General features: G+C 33.4%; 1 protein-coding gene across 2 annotated transcripts in view; it reads right to left on the bottom strand.

Moving 5' to 3' along the window:
- Positions 1-9,508: 9,508 nt before the first annotated feature.
- CPPED1 (calcineurin like phosphoesterase domain containing 1) overlaps positions 9,509-21,092 on the bottom strand; it is a 133,785-nt gene continuing 122,201 nt past the window's right edge. For both annotated transcript variants that reach the window (XM_074280585.1, XM_074280584.1), the window contains exon 4: positions 9,509-10,257. In XM_074280585.1, the coding sequence (XP_074136686.1) occupies positions 10,028-10,257 (230 nt within the window). In that variant the 3' untranslated portion in view covers positions 9,509-10,027. The remainder of the gene's footprint in view (positions 10,258-21,092) is intronic.

Raw genomic sequence — 21,092 nt, 5'->3', positions numbered from 1 at the left:
CTAGGAAGTGTTAAAGTGTCTGAGGCCATATTTGAACTCATCTCCTCTTGACTTCAGGGCTGGTGCTCTATACACTGTGCCACCTAGCTGCCCCAAAGGAATTCTTTTTAATCAGTGAATTTTTCTCTTAATATTGTCAATTCTGTTTTTGAGTTTTATTTTCTTATTCTTTTGTGCCACTTTTACCAAATTTTCTTTTATTTCCCCAATTTCCCCCCTACCATTCTTATCTCTTCAACACTTCCAGGAATTTTTGCTGGCATTTGGTTCAATTAGCAGTTTTCTTTGAGGCTTTGCTTATAGACATTTTCACAATGCTGTTTTCTCCTGAGTTTGTTTTGGTCTTCCCTGCAACAAGTTATTTTTTGCTATTGTTGTTGTTGTTGTTGTTTGCTCACCCAGCCTATTTCTTCACTTTGAACTTTATATCAAAGTTGGACTCTGTTCACTTGAGGATGGGGAAGCAGTCTACCAAGCTTCAAACTTTTTTTGTGCTGCTATTTTCAGAACTATTTCAGGGATTATCCTGGGAGAGGTGTGATCACTGCTCTCTTGGTCTATATCCAGGAAGAGCTCTTACTCCCTTGCAGACACAAATACTAGTGCTCCTTTTGGCTTTGGAGTGATGTGACCAGGTGCCCTGTTCTGCTGCAACTGCATATGCTTATGCTCCTTTTGACTCTAGAATTGTGACCAGGATCCCTGCTCTCTTGTTAATGATCTAAGTACTCCGCTCTATCCTGGAACTGCAAGCCAGAACTGCTTATGGTCAATAGACTTGCCAACCAGCTGCAACTCGTTCCAGCAAAGGATCCAGTGTAATCTCTTTCTGACCAGGTGTTTGATCCCTATTGCTGTTGTGGATGTACCACCACTGGTGCTCCAGGTGTGCCGATGCTCACCCTAGTGTTACAGTCCTTGCATATGAACCCTTTTCAGTTGTGTTTTCGTTCTGACTTTTTGTTGGTTCTGACACTCTCAAAAATTTTGAGGTATTATTTTAAAATTGTTTGGAGGGGAATATTGGGAAAATTCAGCTGTGTCCCACTCTGTACTTCACCATTTTGGTTATGCAGTATGACTTTTCAATTAATAACTCATTATCCCATAAATATCCTTCACGATCTAGTAGATAGCACTATGTAGCTAGAAACTTGGATTTGTGAATAGACATATTGCCTCAAAAATTACACCCTCAAACCTTATACTAACATTTCTTGTGTATATCATTGCTAATGTGCTGCAGTCTGCTTACAGAACACCAGTCTCTAAAGAATCATAATTATAATTTACTAACAGGGCAGTGGAGAGGAATATGATGGTTTATGATTTGTAGTCATTCATTATCACCAGGAAAATATTGGTATTAAAAAAACAAGTTAAGGCAGGGAGCAGTTTAGGAGCATCGAAAAGGTTGTCCAATTTCTTCTTCCTGAGTTCAAATGTGACTCAGACACTTCCTAGATGTGTCACCCTGTGCAAATCGCTTAACCCTGTATGCCTTAGTCCCTTATAGATGTAAAATGAGCTGAAGAAGGAAATGCAAAAGCAGTCCAGTATCTTTGCCAAGAAAATCCCAAATAGAATCAGAAAGAAACAAACACAACTGAAAAATGACTACATATTAATAGCAAACTTTTGCAAATGCTATTCTTTTTTTAATTATAGTTTTTTTTATTTTAAAAAATATGTACATGGTTAATTTTCAACATTTACCCCTACAAAACCCCGTGTTCTAAATTTCCCCCCCCCTTGTCCCCCTTCCCCCCAGTCAGCAAGTGATCCAATATGGTAAATATGTGCAATTCCTTTATATATATTTCCACAAATATCATGCTGCACAAGAAAAATCAGATCCAAAAGGAAAAAAAAATGAGAAAGAAAACAAAATGCAAGCAAACAACAATAAAAAGAGTGAAAGTACAATGTTGTGGTCTACATTCAGTTCCCACTGTCCTCTCTTTTCTTCATCACAAGATCATTGGAACTGGTCTGAATCACCTCATTGTTGATGAGAGAGCCATGCCCATCAGAATTGATCATGGTATACTCTTGCTGTGGCCATGTACAATGATCTTCTGGTACTGCTCATTTCACTTAGCACCAGGCAAACACTATTCTTTAGTCACACACAGTGAACTAAAATGTGAAGGGGATACACGATTTCCCTACTCATTATTTATTGATTGGGGGAAAACATGATTCCATATAGCAAAATGATGCCTTAAGGTCTTTACTTCCACATAAAATGGATATTTTATGCATCTTAAAATCATATAAACTTCTTTGAAAGATACAACAGAATAAATAACAACGTGCACATAGTACCAGGTGAGGCATGAAATAAGAAAATCCATGCTAGACAAAGTTATCTTTTTCATGGAGGATATAACGTTTAAGAGGAAATTTAAAAATATATGTATTAAAGCTCCTGTTTCTGTCGATAACATCCTAGGAGAATAGACAAAAGAAGAATATTCGAATCTTGGGAATCTCAAGTCAGAGGATATGGATATAAAGCCTGGCTCCACTACTTCCTTAACTATATGACCTTGAACAAATGAAGGGCTTGAATCACATTGCTCTCAAGTCCCACAATATCACAGAGAATATTTTTGTATATTAGTTTATATTTTTCTTCTTTGAACTCTTTGGAGCATAAGGTTAGAAATTGTATAGCTGAGGGAAAGAAACAAAGTAACTTTTGGGTATAGTACCAAATTGCTTTTCAAAAGGACTAGACCAATTCAGAACTCTGTCAATAGTATATATGTGTCTATTTTCCTGCAGTTTTGCTGACATTTTTCCTTTTCCTTTTTTGGTCAATGATGGTTGAGAGATGTTGTAATTTGCATTTTTCTAATTACTAGTGATTTGAAGCAGGTTTTTTTTTTTTTTTTTTTAATGTTACTATTGACAAACCTGGAGTACTTAGTAAAACTGTTCTGATCTTTTTAGGACTTATCAATTGGGGAATGGCTTTTATGTTTATAAATTTGAATCAATTCCTTATATAACTCAGAAATGAGATACTTAGAGAAACTTATTAAGAAGATGTTTCCCAATTATTGGTTTCCCTTCTAATTTTAGCTGTGTAGGTTTCGCTTGTACAAAAATCTTTTTAATTTTATACATAAAATTGTTCATTTTCAGTTCAGATTCCATCTCCTGTGGTCATGAATTCTTTTTCTATGCATATATCTGAAAGGCAATTTCTTCCTTACTTCTCCAATTTAAATTATGTGGGTTTTTTTTTTTGTCTTAACTTTATGTGCATTTAGAACTTATCTTACTATACAGTGAAGTGTATACATAATTTCTACCAAACTGCTTTCCCTTTTCCCAGCAGTTCTAGTAAAATAGAAAATTCTTTCTATCCAGAATAGCTGGGGTCGAAACAAGGCTACCGTGCTCATGTGCTTCTATAAATTATATACCTAATCTCCCTTGACTGATCTTAATCAAACTGTTTTGGTGATTACTATTTTGGAGTGGTTTAAGATCTGGTATGAATTAAAGGATCATTGAATAAAGTTGTACCTATAGTTGCATTTATCTTGGAATCTTATATGATATATCTTAGTTTCAGAAGATCATAGAGGCCATCTAACACAGATTGATAAAACTTTTTGTGAAGTGCTTATTGTGTACCAGCTACTACTATGCTAAGTGATGTGGATATATGTCCATATCTACTTATATGTCTACATCTATACATACATACATACATAAATATCTACATATACATACACACACACACACACACAAGACTGTCCATCCCCTCAAAGAGCTTATGTTCTAATGGGAAAAGACAAACATATAAAGGAGGAGTAGAAAATAGGAGGAAAAAGAAGGGTACATACACTAAAACTCACTGGCAAAAAGGAAGAAATGAAATGAACTCTGGAGAATCAAGTTAGAAGGATTCTTGGGGGTCTCTTCTGAAATAAACAGGCAGGCAGACACCAACCACTAGAGTGGGTTTCAGGAGGCAGGAAGTTGGTGGAAGAGGGAAAAAAATCTGGAGAATAGTTAGGAGTTCACTCTCCATTTAATCCAACTTATACCTAATTCTTAATTCTATAACATCCCCAATAAATAATTTTCTTCTGCTTAAGGACCTCCAGGCAAAGGTAATTCACTATCCCGGAAGGCAGCTCATTCTACTTTTGCATAGCTCAAATTATTGGGTTTTTCTTTATAATACAACTACAATTAGTTGTGGTCTACTGGGCAAAGCAGAACAAATTTATTTTTTATTCCATGCAAAGGCAGCTTTCATATTTCCTGTCTTCTCTTTTTCAGACTAAATATTCCCAGTTCCTTCCATTAATTCTTCTATGAAATGGACTTGATGCCTTTACCATCCTGGTGGCTACCATCTAAATGCTCTCTGGCTTATTCCAGAATTGAGTAAAAATCTAGAAAATATTTGTTCAGCACAAAGTTCTACCATACCCTTTTTCATGGAAAGTATAATTAAAGTATGATTGTTATGATCATATTCAATTTTTTCTTGGTTATATTGAACTTGTAGTCCTTTAAAACTCCCTTTTTTGGGCAGCTAAGTGGACCAGTGGTTAGAGAACCAGCCCTGAAGTCAGGAGGACCTGAGTTCAAATGTGGCCTCAGACACATAACACTTTCTGGCTATGTGATCTTGGACAAGTCACTTAACCCCAATTGCCTTGGAAAAAACAAACAAAACAAAACAAAACAAACAACTCCCTTTTTTTCAGATGCAATGTCCCATTCTTGACTGTGAAATTTATTATTTGAGCCCCACTTTATAATACTTTACATTTTTACATGTTAAATTTTATTTTACTTAGATCTAGTCCCACATTTCTATCCTGTTGCATTTTTCTTGGATTTTGATTTTTTTCATCTGTTATGTAATCTGTGAAACTGGTAAGTCATTGATAAAAGTTTTGAACAGCATACAGCCAAGAATTTTTCTTGGAGGACATCACAATGGAACCCTCTTTTCAAGTTTATATTGAATCATTAACAACTATTTGTAGTCTGGCCATCCAACTTGTTCTGAATATTCATACTGATAGTATGATCTATTCTAAATCTTTCTGTTTTATACGCAAAAGTAGCATGAAAAGTTGTCAGATGTATTGCTAAAACAAAACAAAACCAAACCCCCCAAAAAAACCAATCTAGATAAATAACATCTATAATATTTCTTTCATCCATAGTAACTCTCTGAAAAAAACAATTGAGATTAGTCTTATATGACTTGTTCTTGATGAAGTTATGCTGGTAGTCTGTGATATCACTTCTTTCTTTTCTATCTGTTGATTAATTTTAATTGTAATCGGTTAAGTAGTTAATTGACTAACATTTGACTAAAAATGTTCTTGACTTTTGCAAGGTATATGTCAATCTCATTGTTTTATTTTACTAGAAACTTCACTTTCTGTTTGGTGAAAATTGGAAATTATTTGCCATTCCCATTCTCCATGAGCTTTTAGAAAAGTGACCACTTTATTTTATAGTGGAGTTGCACTGAAGTGTAACCTGATTCTGATGTTTTGAATTCATCAAAGTCCTCTCTTACCATACACCTTGGATTTCATACACCATTTTTATTTCCTTTGATCTTTCTAGCCCAAAGGTCATTCTTTTAGACACAAAATATGAATAGTTTTAACTTTTTTAAAATCAGTTTTTATCCCATCTGACCCAACATTTTTTGTTAAGAAAGAGGGAGAGAGAGAAAGGGAAGAGAGAGGAAAGGAAGGGGGGGAGGGAAGAAGGGAGGGAAGAAGGGAGGCAAGGGGAGGCAAGGAGAGGAAGAGAGAACAAAAGCTGTAGACTACTCAAAAATCCAATGCCAGTACAATATGAATATTTTCTTCTAAAAGAGAATGATGGACATGAAAAGCATTTCATATTATGGAAAATGAAATTGTTTACATTGTCACACAAATGATTGTTTACAGACATTTCCAAGTCAATTGTGTTAAGTGACATTCTCAAAAATTAATGCAACACATTATAATTTTACACTCAAATTTTTGTAATCTAACTTGATTTTCTGAGCATATTAGAGACAAAAAAAAATTCTTTAAATCCTTCCAAAAATTTTTTTAAAGGTATTGGTTATTTGAGAAATAGTTACCACTATTATTTATGTGGCTTATTTTATGGTAATTTCCACAAATTGGAATTGAGATTTTAAAACTTAGTTCAATGATGACAGAGACATTATTAATTTCTCTTATTTAGGCAACTTTCAAGAAATCTGTAGGAGTGCATGTATACATATATTAATAATAATATATACATGTTATAAGTGTATATGTCATACACATATACAACAGCATAGAGTGAAATTAGTATTGTATAATGGAATTAATTTGTCAGTTGTGGGTTTTGTTTTTAAATTATGCTATCTTTCAAATATACTGTAGTGTAATGGAAAAAATTAGGTATCAGATTTAGGGTTCAAGTTTTTCTATTATCTACTCTTATGACCTTGGGCAAATCTAACGTCCAGTCCCCTTATCTAGAAAAACTAGTATGTGGATTAGCTAACCTGTAAAGTCCCTTCCAATTCTAAAATTTTGTGATTTTTATGACTGCCTGTGACCTTTAAGACTTGGATACATTCATTCAATAAGTGTCTCTAGTGAGAGGCAGATGGTTCTAAATTCTAAACAGATGGTGGGAATGCCATTGTATTTTGCCAAACAATAAAAAGGTACAATATACTGACATTCAGAAAGTTATGTCTATTTTGTTATGAACCTCAAGTAACTGATTACTTTGGTTAAAATGCATTATAGCATATTTATCAATTAAGTCTATAGTTTTACTGAAAAATTAATAATCAATAACTGGGAATATATTTCAGAATGAAATGAGCTCCAATAATATCACATTTATTTTATCCTACCTTAGTAGAATTTACTAATCGCATCAAGGAATATGAAAGTTGAATTCAAGTTTACACAGTTTTGGTATTCTTTATTTTACTTTGTGTGAAAATAACATTGCTATGTATGAAAATAAATGTGCTTCATCAAAAAAAAATCACTGTTTATTATTCAAATATTATAGTAGGATTACATGTGAAAGTTTTGATTATATGCTATTAATTTTATCTATCCAGATTAAGCCTTGAAGCAAAAACTTTAAAAATCAACAACTATGCCATCTGGACTAAAGAAAGCAAAGAAAACAAAAATCCATCAATAGGAAAAGATAATTCATTCTTTTAAAGACTTTTAGCAAGATGACAAAAGTCTTTATTGTAAGAAAATATATCTAATAAAATTATATTCTCTTCATTTCCTACAAAACAAAAAATGAATGCCAAGCACATCTATAATGTCATAAGGTAGCATTTTTAAAGATTATGTGTATTACACATAGTAGGTTAATATAAGTCAAATGAAAGTATGAATAAAAATAGATAACAAAGGATCTCTTCTAATGCAGTAAAATTTAAAATCTTATATGAAGAAAAATGGTATGTTTTACAAAGATGCATATTGTATTTTATTTCTAAAAATTTTTGAAAAGTTCAATAAAATATCTATACTTTAAAACAATCAAATTTATTACTACTATATGTGACTAGTATTCCTGTTGCCTTTCCCATAAATTTTTATATAAGCAATACAGCTTACACTACATATATGTGTCTATATAAGGGTGACAACACTATGAATTAAATAAGGGACTAGCTTTGGAATAATTGAGTTCCTGTCCTGTCTGACACACATGAGTTATGTGACTGTGGGTAAGCAGTTTAGCCACTTAGTTCCCCAGACAAACAATAAAAAGGTACAATATGCTGAAATTCAGAAAGTCATATCTACTTGTTATGAACCACAAGTAACTGATTACTTAGATAGGTTTTCAAGACAACAATTTTTAGATATATTGCTGATCTACATTGTTGTAAAGATTGTTTTACATTATTGTAAATTTCCAAATCAAAAATTTCCCATGCTAATGAAATCTCAGGTCTGAACAAAGATGTGTGTGTGTGTGTGTGTGTGTGTGTTTGTGTTTATGTCTAAATCCAATTATATGATTTGTAACTAGGCATCTTTCTATGAAAAATAATGTATTTTTTCCAAAACTGTCATAATATTTATGTTTGAAGTCAACACTTTTTCTCTTAACCTACTTTCTCTCAGAAGTGGGTAGTCCTATAATTGAAAAATTTAAAGTAAAATCTTAACATGACTATTTTCTATCTACTTTTTAATGCCAATGAAATATCTTTAGAAAATGATATTTTCTGGTCTCTATAATATTACCATAGTGACATTATTGTCAAGAAGACAACATTAAGATAAATAATTTATTCCACAAACTCTGGAATTTTGACATGCTATAATTGTATTAAAAATAATTTTTTGGCACTATCTTGTCCTTCTTCCCCCACCAAATAAAAATATTATGTGACATATTTACTTTTAAATTAAAATTAATTTTGGTTCAAGACACTGCTCAAGATAGGTAGAGGTACAGAGAAAAGATATTCCAAGAGGCAGGAACGTAGGCAAAATTGGAGAAATAGGAAAATATAGGAAATACATGAGTGGTCAAGACAGTAGGTCAGGTTGGCTAGAAAACAGAATATAGTTTGAAGTTTCAGAAAACTGAGTGAGGAATTTGATCCTATAAAGTACTGATTGAAAGGAGAATTCTGTCACCCATGGCCAAATGCTTCAGAATGATTTTTCAATCTCAGTTTAATTAGTGTCTTCTTCCCTAGACAAAGAGAGTGAACAGGGGACTTATTTTCATTATTACAGTTTCCCAAAGAGCTGTCATACCACAAAATAGTAAGGGGTCTTCCCAATAATTGCTTTTTGGGCCCTAGAACAAATACATACTTGAATTAGGTTTCCATCCAAGGTTCTGAAGCTTGGATCTACTTGGTCAGTATTCTATCCATTGCACTATCTAATGGCATTGACAGTCACTTTTAGTGGCAATCTGAGGTTGCCTTTCAGTACCAGAGTAATCAGATAAGCAATAATAATAGAAGAATGGAATAAATGGAGGAAATTAACATATGGATCAGGAATTTTAGTTCATATATTTGGAAACTTCCCTATATAAAAAATTGCTTATTTTGAATAATACAAATCATTTTGCCAATAGAAATTCGAACAATTAACAAGTACAAATAATCAATGTGGAGAATGATAGTACACAAGTAATACTTTTTTTCCCTAATAATAATTTTCCTCTGATTTCTTGGTTACTGCCTAAAATCTTTTTGTTGAACTATGGTAGGCAGAGTCAAAATCCAATAGGGCTATTCATACTTATGAAACTATTTGATCAACTATATGATAGTCTGTTCAATGACTTTGCATCTACTTTTTCCTAGTGTTTCCTTTAATGACAAGCCAATTTATATGAAGAAATATAACTTTCCTAGCTTCAAGTCAACATACTCAACATCTGATTTGTGTAAACTATGTTCTACTTCATATATCATCACTGAAAATAAAATAATCAGAACTTATTTCAGGTTGGTTATCTAGGTGTATTTTAGTAGGTATACATGTTTCTTTGCATTAATAAGTAGAGGCCGTTATTTTCTCCAGAAAAGAAAGCAACAAAAAGACTAACAGAACCAAGTACATTTTATTACAGTTGACGCCTTGAGAGTCAAAGTTGTAGTCTGACTGAGGTGTTTTCAAAGATTAGATATTAATCTGATTGGAATTAAAGACAATGGGAAATCATTGACAATATGCTATCATAAAAGACTCAATAAACATATCCTCAGAATAGTTTCTTCAACAGCAAGCAAGAGGGATTCTAATCACAATGATCAGTCATTGAGTTCAATTCCATAAAGAGGGAAGCCTTTCATTTTTTTTTTTAACTTAGGAGAGAATAATGCTCAATTTTATGTATAATGTATTCCCAAACATTCAAAGTTCTGCTATTGTTCTTTAGTGAAGTACTCCTTTGAAATATTGTTTAGTACAAAAACATTTTGCACTGAAGTGCAAAATAAATGGCACTTATAAAGTTGTTATTCTTGCTTAATCATGTCCATCAGATCTTCCTCTATTCCTTCATTAGTTAGTTTATTTAAGCTGTAGTAGCGATGCACAATTTTCTCAGCTGTGACCACCACAACACGAAGTCCATGGGTATCTTCACCTAATTGGCAGCCAATTGCAGAGGATACCACCATGTCAAGGTTGTTGTAGAATCCACCAGCATTCCTATGGTAGTGTCCAGAGAATACAGCCTTAATGCCTATTAATTAAAAAAAAAAATCTTTATAATTGTGAAACACGAAAGTATGGTATAATAAATAATAAGAGATCAGACTACTTAAGTGACATTTTTGGTTTTGTTAGCCCAACTCATTTCCAGAAAATAACACCAGTAGTTTTCTGATTCCAAAGAAAGTCAAGAGACAAATATATACAAACGTATATATATATATATATATATATATATATATACACACACACACACACACACACATACACACATGCTCTACTGTGCACACTCTACTGTGCACAGAATATACATACCGTGATTGAATGGGTCATTCTATATGTAGAGAATTAAACATGCATTAATCATATGCATGCTAAGAACTTTGCAATTCAATATGACTTTGATAGAATTCTTAGGCAGAACTTCCAAGTCATTTTTTATGTTTAAATTTCATGCCATTTTTGTTGGCATTCTCAAAGAAAAGTACATTAATGGTTATTTTTCATGTGAACAGCAAAGCTTTTTTTTTTTTTTAAACCAAGAATCCAATTGGATATTTTAGGTTTTAACAATATGATACTTTAAAAAAATTATGTTGTTTTGAACTGTCCTGCTTATAGTAAATAACAGCAAATATAATCATAGAAGCATTCTCAGATTGGTCACAGTGCTTAAAAACTCTAGGGATATATTTGAAAGAGACTACTTGTGAACTAATCAGTTCTGTTCATAACCTGTTCCTTTCCTTACAAAGAAGCCTGCCTGCTTAATAAAATAAAAAATAAACCATGCACCTTTTTGTGGCACTATTGGTGCATTTCAATATATTCTACATATGACTGCTTGTAGAATCTTCTCAAGACAGTTATGATCCAACAACTCTCCCAGTTCCAGTTTTTATTGTATAAAGTCTACATTCTTCAACCTGTTGTTATTCTTTTAGAATTTAGTCCTTACCTAATTGTCAAACTTTATCATCTAACCTTAAGAAAAACAACAAATAAACAACTGTCTTATTTCCCCTTATCTTTAGGGCTCTTGACAATGATTTTTTTTTTTTTTTTTTTTTTTGGGCCACTGATACTTTGAAACATGAGCATTTTGGCCCTAATACCAGAGAATGGAAACTGAAAATGTGTTTTCAGCTATGTCTAGTCTTGGCTCCACTTAACTCCATGTACAATTGGGATAAAGGGAACCAATTAGAGAATTATAAAAAGTCAGAACAGAAGGAATTCTAAAGATTAATTTTAGTCCAATCCTTCTGATTTTTACAGACTAAGACTCAGAGATATGAAGTGAACTGTCCAAGTTAAAAGAGTAGTGGTAAGAGCTTAGAATTCTTTATGTTCAGAGTAGAGCAATTATCACTTATTTCTATTAGGTGCCACTGTTCTTCCACAGAGATCTGCAAACCTCAGAGACACTTAGTTCCTCCTTGTCCTTTATCTTGCCTTCCATAGCCATCAGCTGGAGTGTTGTTGGTTCTCCATTTCTTGCAGTAATCTTTCTCTTCATATACAAGGTTAGTTCAGGTCTTTATCACCTTCCTAGACTACTGAAATAGCTTCTTTATTGGTTTCCCTCCCTTGAGTGTCTCCATCTTTCTTGTAGCTGTCAATGTGATAGATATTCCTAAATGGTCTCTTGCTTAAAAAGCTAAGACAAACTTTTATTTTTAAGTCTTCCCTCACTCCACACCCAGCATTATTCACTGCATCACTTAACTACCCCAAGTACTCCCCTGCTTTCGAATCTTTTTTTATTTTAATGTTTCTCTGTATTCCTCACTCTGCCATGCTTTCCCTTCAATACCATAGCTTATTTTATTCTTTTGTCAAGTTTATTTCTTCTTTTTACATGTGAAATGCTTTCTTGCTTCTAGATTTTTGCTTGTTTCTTCCATTTGGAATGCCCGCCACCTGTGCTTCAAAATATCAAGATCAAATTTAAAAAAAAAAAAAAATCATCACACTCATCTTAGAAGGCCCAACTTGAATGTGATCTTCCTGAAGCCTTTTGTTCCCTTCAAATAGATAAAACATTTTCCTCTATGAACTCCTGCTGTAAATAACTATCTTATAATTTATCTCCCAACCTCCACTCTTGTATCTCTGAATATTGAACATCTCACATGGACAGTTCAGACATCTTAAAATTTAACACTCCTTGTTCCTACCTTCATTTATTCCTTTGGAGGTTACCCCCCACCCCAGTTACCCACACTCCCAACTCAGGGGCCATCCGTAGGCCCGCACATATTCTCTTACCATTCACCTTCATCACCCCAATTGGTTTCTCTTCTTTTTTACTTAAGCCAACCACTAAGCATTTACTGAGCTCCTTCTAAATGTTCTAAGCTACTTTTCTAACATCTCTGACCCCTGGTGCAGGTCGCCGCCTCCTGTCCAGATTACCATGGGAGGGCCTCAAGTCTCTTCCCCCAACTCCAGTTCATCTTCTACTTAGCTGTCAACCTGATCTCCCTAAAGTACGGGTCTGATCATGTTACCCCCTATTGGATAAATTCCAGTGGATTCTTATCATATCAAGATCAAATACAGAATCCTGATTGGTTTTTACAGCTCTTTGTAACTCGGCCTCCTCCTGTTCTGCCAGACTTCTTATGACTTACTTCCTGACATCTTCCCAGCCTCGGCCCCCACCCCAAAACACTCTGAGAGCCAGTGATGCTGGTGTCTTTGCTGTTCACTGAATATCACTCTCCATCTCCTGATTCCAGCATTTTCAATGGCTGTGTCTCATGCCTGGAACCTCCTGGTTTTCTTTAAATCTTAAAAGTCCTGCTTTCTACAAGCTTTCCTGCTTTTCCTCAATTTTAGTGCCTTTCTTATGAGATTATCTCAATATTTCTCATATATATATATATATATATATATATCTTGATTGTACATAATTGCTTGCATGTTATCTCCCCATCTTTAAGCTCTTTAGAATAGGGACCTTACTTCTTTGTATCCCTAAAGCTTAGCACAGTGCCTGACATATAATTGAGTTGATAGTCTAGTCTTCATAGTTTATATAGTATTCATAGTTTACTACCACTCATATCATACACTTTAATGCCTCATCTTTGCATGGAAGTACCCTGAGGTTCTTGAAGAATATGCCATCTAAGCTTAAGTTCTGCAAGGTTATATTCTCTTGGAAGGACTTTGAGCAGGGTCTTGGTAAGTTGACTCTTGGTAAGGGTCAGGTAGCCTGAAGATTAACTTAGTTAAGGACAAAGAAGTTCAGCAGCTAGAGGCTGGTTATATTAGGTAATGAATTATTTGGTTACAAAGACCTATGAAACAGATGAAAATGTAAAAATCTTCTGTACTGTATCCTTGTTTCCACAGTGATGCTAGTGGAGTGGATAAAAAGAGGCTAAGAATTACAGTTTTTAGACAATATGCAAAAATTAATTTATCATTTTGTACTTGAAATATGAAGTGTTTGTACAATGACTAGTGAGTTAAAAAAAACAAAATTAGTAGAAAAATGAATCAGTTCACTATTACATTCTTCTTTATTAAATAGAATCATATAAAGAAGTTGTAGCCAAAAGAATTAACTTTTGGAATGAGATGATGCTGTTGCTAAAGACTAAGGTTAACAAAAAGGACTTTCTTAATTATATTGGTGGTGGGGGCAAGGGGAGCATTTTTTAAATGAAAAAATAGAGCCCCTAGCATAGGGTAAATGATGTTTTAATGAGAGTACAAAAATTGATCATCAAGAATTAAAGCCCTTAAGTAGGAAGATAATAAGATGTCAGCTCAATGAGTTTGAATGACTAAGCTAAGACAAACTGAATGTAAGCATATAGAAAGAACAGGTAAAAGAAATTGATAAGGATACAGTCTTTGAAAGACTGGAGAACAGAAGAGATGCTATAGGACTGAAGGAGCACAAATGTTTGGAACAGAGTAGGATCAGAGGTGAGAATACTATTGGGCAATAAGTCTGACTCCAATTCCTGACTAAACGGTATGATGTATTCTGGAGGATATGATTTTTAAAGATCTGGAAAGGAAAGGAGGGATGTCTTAGAGTTACATGGCTTTACCAAGATTAGATCATATCTAAGTATATTTCCTACATTAAAAAAAAAAAAAAAGATGGCTAAATTAGTTAAAGGGAATATTGTAGAAACTGTTTAGCTAAATGCTTTCCTGACATCTAAGTAAACAGTTTCTACCATACAGTCTAAGTAAACAGTTTCTACAACTCTTGAAAATGGAATTATGTGGATTAGATGATAGTAAAGTTAGGTAATATTAAGAATTGGTTGCACAGTTGACGTAAGGGTAGTCAAAAGTCACCTTTGAGGATACCCCTCTAGTGGAATATCTCAGGGATTTGTTTTTGGGACTGTTTTATTTTTTTTTTGCCAATGACTGATAAATGTATAGACACTGTGCTTATTATCACATTTGAAGATGATAGGAGGGATAGTCATCTCAAATTATAGTGTAAGGATCCAAACACATGTCAGAATATGATAATGATTACCATTTCACACCTCTCAGATTGGCTAACATGACAGGAAAAGATAATGGTAATTGTTGGAAGGGATGTGGGAAAACTCACTAATGCATCCTATCTTATAGAGGATATATCTTATTGGGGAACCCTGGAAAAATATACTTGAAGCAAAGACACTTACAGCAGGATGTTTACTCAGTGTGACTGATAAGATAAATAATAATTGTCTAGTTCACATATATACTTAGTACTTAGTATGGTGATGTAATGGTTCTCTAGTCCACACATACATAGTATGCTGTAATGATGTAATTGTAATAGGGTATATAAGGGCTAAGAAGGACTGGAAGAGAGACATTCTATCTCTGACCAGCCTTATGGTGGCTCTCCTTCCTTCATCACTTCTCCACCTAAAAACCAAGGACTTGGGCTGATCCCAAGGTCCTCCAGAAAACTAGGCCGAATATCTCTTGTTGGTCATAAACTCTTCCTTTCTCTAACAATAAGATTTTTCCATATTTCCTTAATTTTATTATATCACATATAATAATAAATTATATATTTTATACAATACATTTATTTGACATGATTATATATAAATATAAATAAGTATAACAAAAACAAATCACAATTTATTATATTACATATACACATACATATGCATGTGTAAATTATATTGGCTTAATCTATTCATGAATGTTTACTATCTCTCCAACTGTTTAGACCTATTTTTATTTGTGGAAAAAGTGTTTTGTCATTGTATCCATATAATTCCTGTGTGTGACTTGGCAAGTTGATTTTCAAGTACTTTATACTGTCTGCAGTTATTTTAAATGGATTGGTAATAGATAGAAATAGTGATGATTTATGTGAGTTTATTTTAAATCATGTAACTTTGCTAAAGTTGTTAACTATTTCAGCTGGTTTTTTTTTAGTTGATTTTCTTAAGTTCTCTAAGGATGCAATCATTTCATCTCATTTACCAATAATGATAGTTTTGTTTCCTACTTATCAATTTTTCTTCTTTCAATTTCTTATCTTATTGCTACAGCTAGTCTTTCTACTACAATAGTGAAAAATAATTGTGATAATGAACCTTCTTGCTTCACTCCCTGAACTTACTGGGAAAGTTTTTAGTTTATCCCCATTATAGATAATGCTTGCTCTTGGTTTTAAATAGATACTACTTATCATTTTAAGAATAGTTCCACTTTTCCCATGATTTCTAATGTTTTTAATAGAAATCAGTGTTGTATTTTTTAAAAAGTCTTTTCTGAACCATTAATTATAATAACTTTTTCTATTGATATATTAAGTTGTTAATTGTATTTACAATTCTCTTGATATTGCACCAGCCTTGCATTCCTGATATGGACGATCTCACTTGATCATAATATATGATCTTTGTGATATATTACTGTGGTCTGCTTGCTAGTATTTTATTAATTTTTTTGCATCAATATTCACTAGGGAAATTGGTCAATAATTTTCTCCTCTTTTTTTTTTAATTTTTTATTATATATATATATATATATATTTATAATATTATCCCTTGTAGTCATTTTTCCAAATTATCCCCCCCTCCCTCTATTCCCTCCCCCCGATGACAGGCAATCCCATACATTTTACATGTGTTACAATATAGTCTAGGTACAATACATGTGTGTGAATATCATTTTCTTGTTGCACAATAAACATTAGAATCCGAAGGTACATGCAACCTGGGCAGACAGATATTAGTGCTAACAATTTACATTCACTTCCCAGTGTTTCTTCTCTGGGTGTAGCTACCTCTGTCCATCATTGATCAACTGGAAGTGAGTTGGATCTTCTTTATGTTGAAGATATCCACTTCCATCAGAATACATCTTCATACAGTATTGTTGTTGAAGTGTACAGTGATCTTCTGGTTCTGCTCATTTCACTCAGCATCAGTTGATTTAAGTCTCTCCAGGCCTCTCTGTATTCCTCCTGCTGGTCATTTCTTACAGAGCAATAATATTCCATAACCTTCATATACCACAATTTACCCAACCATTCTCCAACTGATGGACATCCATTCATCTTCCAGTTTCTAGCTACAACAAAAAGAGCTGCCACAAACATTTTGGCACATATATGTCTCTTTCCGCTCTTTAGTATTTCTTTGGGATATAATCCCAGTAGTAGCGCTGCTGGGTCAAAGGGTATGCACAGTTTGATAACTTTTTGGGCATAATTCCAGATTGCTCTCCAGAATGGCTGGATTCTTTCGCAACTCCACCAGCAATGTATTAGTGTCCCAGTTTCCCCACATCCCCTCCAACATTCATCATTATTTGTTCCTGTCATCTTAGCCAATCTGACAGGTGTGTAGTGGTATCTCAGAGTGGTCTTAATTTGCATTTCTCTGATCAGTAGTGATTTGGAACACTCTTTCATGTGAGTGGATATAGTTTCAATTTCTTCCTCTGAGAATTGTCTGTTCATATCCCTTGACCATTTATCAATTGGAGAATGGTTCGGTTTCTTATAAATTAGGGTCAGTTCTCTATATATTTTGGAAATGAGAAATTTTCTCCTCTTTTGTTCTCCTTAGTTTAGTTATCAAAAGAATATTTGTGCCATAGAAGTTTTTTAGGAATCTTTTACTCATTTTTCAAATACCTTATTCATAGAATTGATTATTGTTTTAAAACAAAATTTGGTAAAATGTACTTATAAATCCATCTGATCATGGAGATTATTCTTAGAAACCTCTTTTATGGCTTGTTCAGTTTAAAATAGGGTTAGTTTAGAGAAAGTTATTCTCTTTCCTATTCTGTTAATGTAGGGAATGTATATTTTTATAAATATTCAACCATTTTACTTAATGCATTAGGTTGGGTTTTGGTTTTTTTTGGACATTTGGACAAAATGCCTAATATAGATTGCTTTAATTTCATCTTCATTTGTAGCCAGTTCCTGATTTCTTTCCTTCCTTCCTAAAAATTAAGCAGTGGTTTATCTATTTTATTGTTTTTCTTATTAGACCAGTTCATAGTATTATTTGTTCAAATTTTTTTTACTTTCAATTTTATTAATTTCTCCTTTTAATTTTCAGGTTTTCCAATTTGGATTTTAATTGGGGTTTTCAATTTGGGTTTTTTCTTTTTTAAATTGCATTGATCTGCTCGTTCTCTCTTTTTTAAAACTGATGTATATGAAGATATACATTTTCTTATAATTTCTACTTGGGCTCCAGCTTACAGATTTTATGTTGTCTCATTGGTGTCATTATTTTTAATGAAATTATTATTTCTGGTATTTGTTCTTTGACCCACTCATTCTTTATCACTATAATTTAAATTTCCAAATAAGTTTTAATATTTGCTTTGATAGCTCTTTCTTGAATATAATTTTTATTGTATTGTGGTTTGAAAAGGGTGCATTTAATATTACTGCTTTTCTTTATTTGTTTATGAAGTTTTTAATACCTTATTATATGGCCAATGTTTGTGGTACAACGTGCAAGTGAGAAAAAGACATATTACTTTCTATTCCCAATTTTCTCCAGAATTATATCTATTTTTTTTCTTAACTTTAAAATTTATTTTTATGATTAGATTCATTTAGTTCTGAAATAGGAAAATTGAGGTCTCCCACTAGTACAGTTTTATTGTCTATTTTCTCCTATAATTATTTAATTTTTCCTTTAAGAAGTTGGATGCTCTGTCCTTTAATATATATATATATATATATATATATATATATATGCTTATATTCATATTACTTCAATGTCTTAACAAAATTAATTAGGAAAATTTAGTTATCCTGATTATCTCTTTTAATTAGGTCTAATTTTGCTTTTGTTTGAGATGATTATTACCACTGACTTTTTGGACTTCTGTTAAAGCATAAAAGCATTCAAACCCCTTTTGTGAGAGTCTTTCTATTCCAAGTATGTTTTTTGTAAACTACAAATTGTAGGATTGTGGTTTCTAAATCATTCTGCTCTCTACTTCCATTTTATGGATGAGTCCATCCCATTCACTGTTATTTGTTTCTTCTTCCTTTCTTCCTCTCCCTCATTTTCCCCAACTCTTTCCTCAAAAGTCTATTTTGCTTTTGAATACTGACTCCCTTATTCCTTCTTTTCAGACATAGAATGCTCAGGGAAGATTCGTACCTCAGGTACAAAAGAAGCTAAGCTGTTTTCAGGGCTGAACATTTCCATAGTATCCTCAAAAGACCCTCATAAGTTAATCATTGCTGAAGCCTTTGACTTTATAACTCAGATTGAAGTCAATCCTTCTCTAGGCAAACTTCCAACTAAATGAGAAGTTCTGAATGTGATTGAATGTGACAGCAGACATTGACTCTATTCCAGACAAGGAAGGGAGTCCACTGTTCATACAAAAGTTGACAGAAATTTTCTGGGTTATATGGTAAGAAGAGGTGATCTCCCAGGAATTTAAAGATGCCTCCATTGTCCATCTTTATAAAGAAAAGAAATATAGGTTGTTCTATGACTTTCTTAAGTCATTGCTGGCAAGATTCTTTCCAGAGTCCTCCTTAATTTAACAAAGTTGGTCCTTTCCCTAGAATATGGTCACCTACTTGAGAGACAGTGTGGCTTCAGAAAGAGTTGAGGAATGGTTAATATAATGTTTGTTGCTCGGCAACTTCAGGAGAAATGCCAGCAGCAGAATATAGGTCTGGATACCATTTTCATTGCTCTAATGAACTTTTTAATACTATTCAAAAATATTTTTAATCATTAGAATTTAATACTATTTATATTGTTGAATTAACTATTATATTAATTATTATATATTAAATGCTATATAATATTTAATATTATTAATCATGAGGATTTATGGGAAAGTATGGCAAAATTTGGTTGCCCAAGAAGTTCTTTACTACTATATAGATTAGCTCGATGTTTGGGAGGCTCTAAAGGAAAGTGTGGGAGAGAAGCATTATGAGACTGCTTACCAACCTGAAGGTCTGCAGAATTATTGTGCTGATCACATTGTTATATAGTTAAGATTGGACAGTCCAACAGCACCATGAGAGGAAACATGATAGGAAGCTTCTATTGGAATTGTCTGAGGAAGATTCTGAAGATCACCTGGCAAGATGAGGTTCTGGACACCTGAGGTCCTTTCTCGAGCAAATAGCTAATTCTATTACAGAGAATACAATTTTGATGGGCTGACCATGTTGTTTGAATGCCAAAAGCATGTTTGCTGAAAACTCTATTTTATGGAGAACTCACAAGGCAAATGCTCACGTGATGATCAGAAACATCAATACAAGATCACTCTCAGGAATTGTGAGTCATGGGAGACCATACCTAGCATGGTATGTCCTCATCAAAGATGGTGTTGTATTCTAGGAACAAAGCAGAATTGCAATAGCACAAAAGAAATGTGAGATGCATAAATGTAGACATCTCTACTCCAAATGTTTAAATGAATTATTTGTGTCTGACCTTGTATTGGTCTGATCCAAGTCGAATACACTTTACCTTGATCCCAACATAGTGATGTCATTTTGGTCCTTTTCAAGAAGGAAGGACAACTAACTAACCAGTATAATACTTTTTATAATTGGTTCTTCTTTTTCTTCTTCTTCTTCTTTTTTTTTTTTTTTTGCTTATTTTTTTTCTAGTTTATATCTTAATTTTGAATTCTTTATTAGAGTTGTGCCCAGCTCACCTCTTGGGGAGTGCAATCACTGTACCAAGCTTCACGCTTTTCTGCCCTGTTATGTTCACAACTAATTCTAGAAGGTCTAGTAGGTTTTTGATGCTTCCCAGGTGGTGTGAGAGGTATAATCACAGCTCTCTTCTGGTCTATGGACTCTGCTGTCTTATTCCACAACTCTTCCTCCCTGGAAGCAATGCCTATGGAAGGACCCTGCTCCTTCTGAGTCCTGGAATTGTGAACTAAAATGAGGGTCCTTGCCTTTTTGTAACTATAAATGCTCCTCTGTCCTGGAACTGTGACATAAAATTAGGGCAACGGGGTTGTCAAATAGTATCCAGTTGTGAACCCAGTGACAGCACAGGGGTCTACTTGTGAAAACTCCTAATATTGTTGCTGCTGCTGTCACTCTGTTGCCTCCAAGACCCATAGATGATGTTAACACATGCTCTTGACCAGTCCCTACACAAAAGTGCTAGAGAACACTTTAAGAAATATCTCATCCCAACTTTTTGTTGGTCATGCCATTCCAGAATTTAATTTGATACATTAAAGATGTTTGGAAAGGGATTTTGGGAGAGTTAGAATGCTCCCTCTATTCTGTATCTTGGCTCCACTTCAAATAGTAGAATTCACAGTTTAACACCATGGTCTAATATAAAAGCTATCTTTAGAAATAGCCATTTCATGAAAGTTATGCTGGAA

This window comes from Sminthopsis crassicaudata, chromosome 1 (assembly GCF_048593235.1).
Source record: "Sminthopsis crassicaudata isolate SCR6 chromosome 1, ASM4859323v1, whole genome shotgun sequence".
NCBI classification, from domain to species: domain Eukaryota; kingdom Metazoa; phylum Chordata; class Mammalia; order Dasyuromorphia; family Dasyuridae; genus Sminthopsis; species Sminthopsis crassicaudata.
This window is presented reverse-complemented; position numbering and strand designations above follow the sequence as displayed.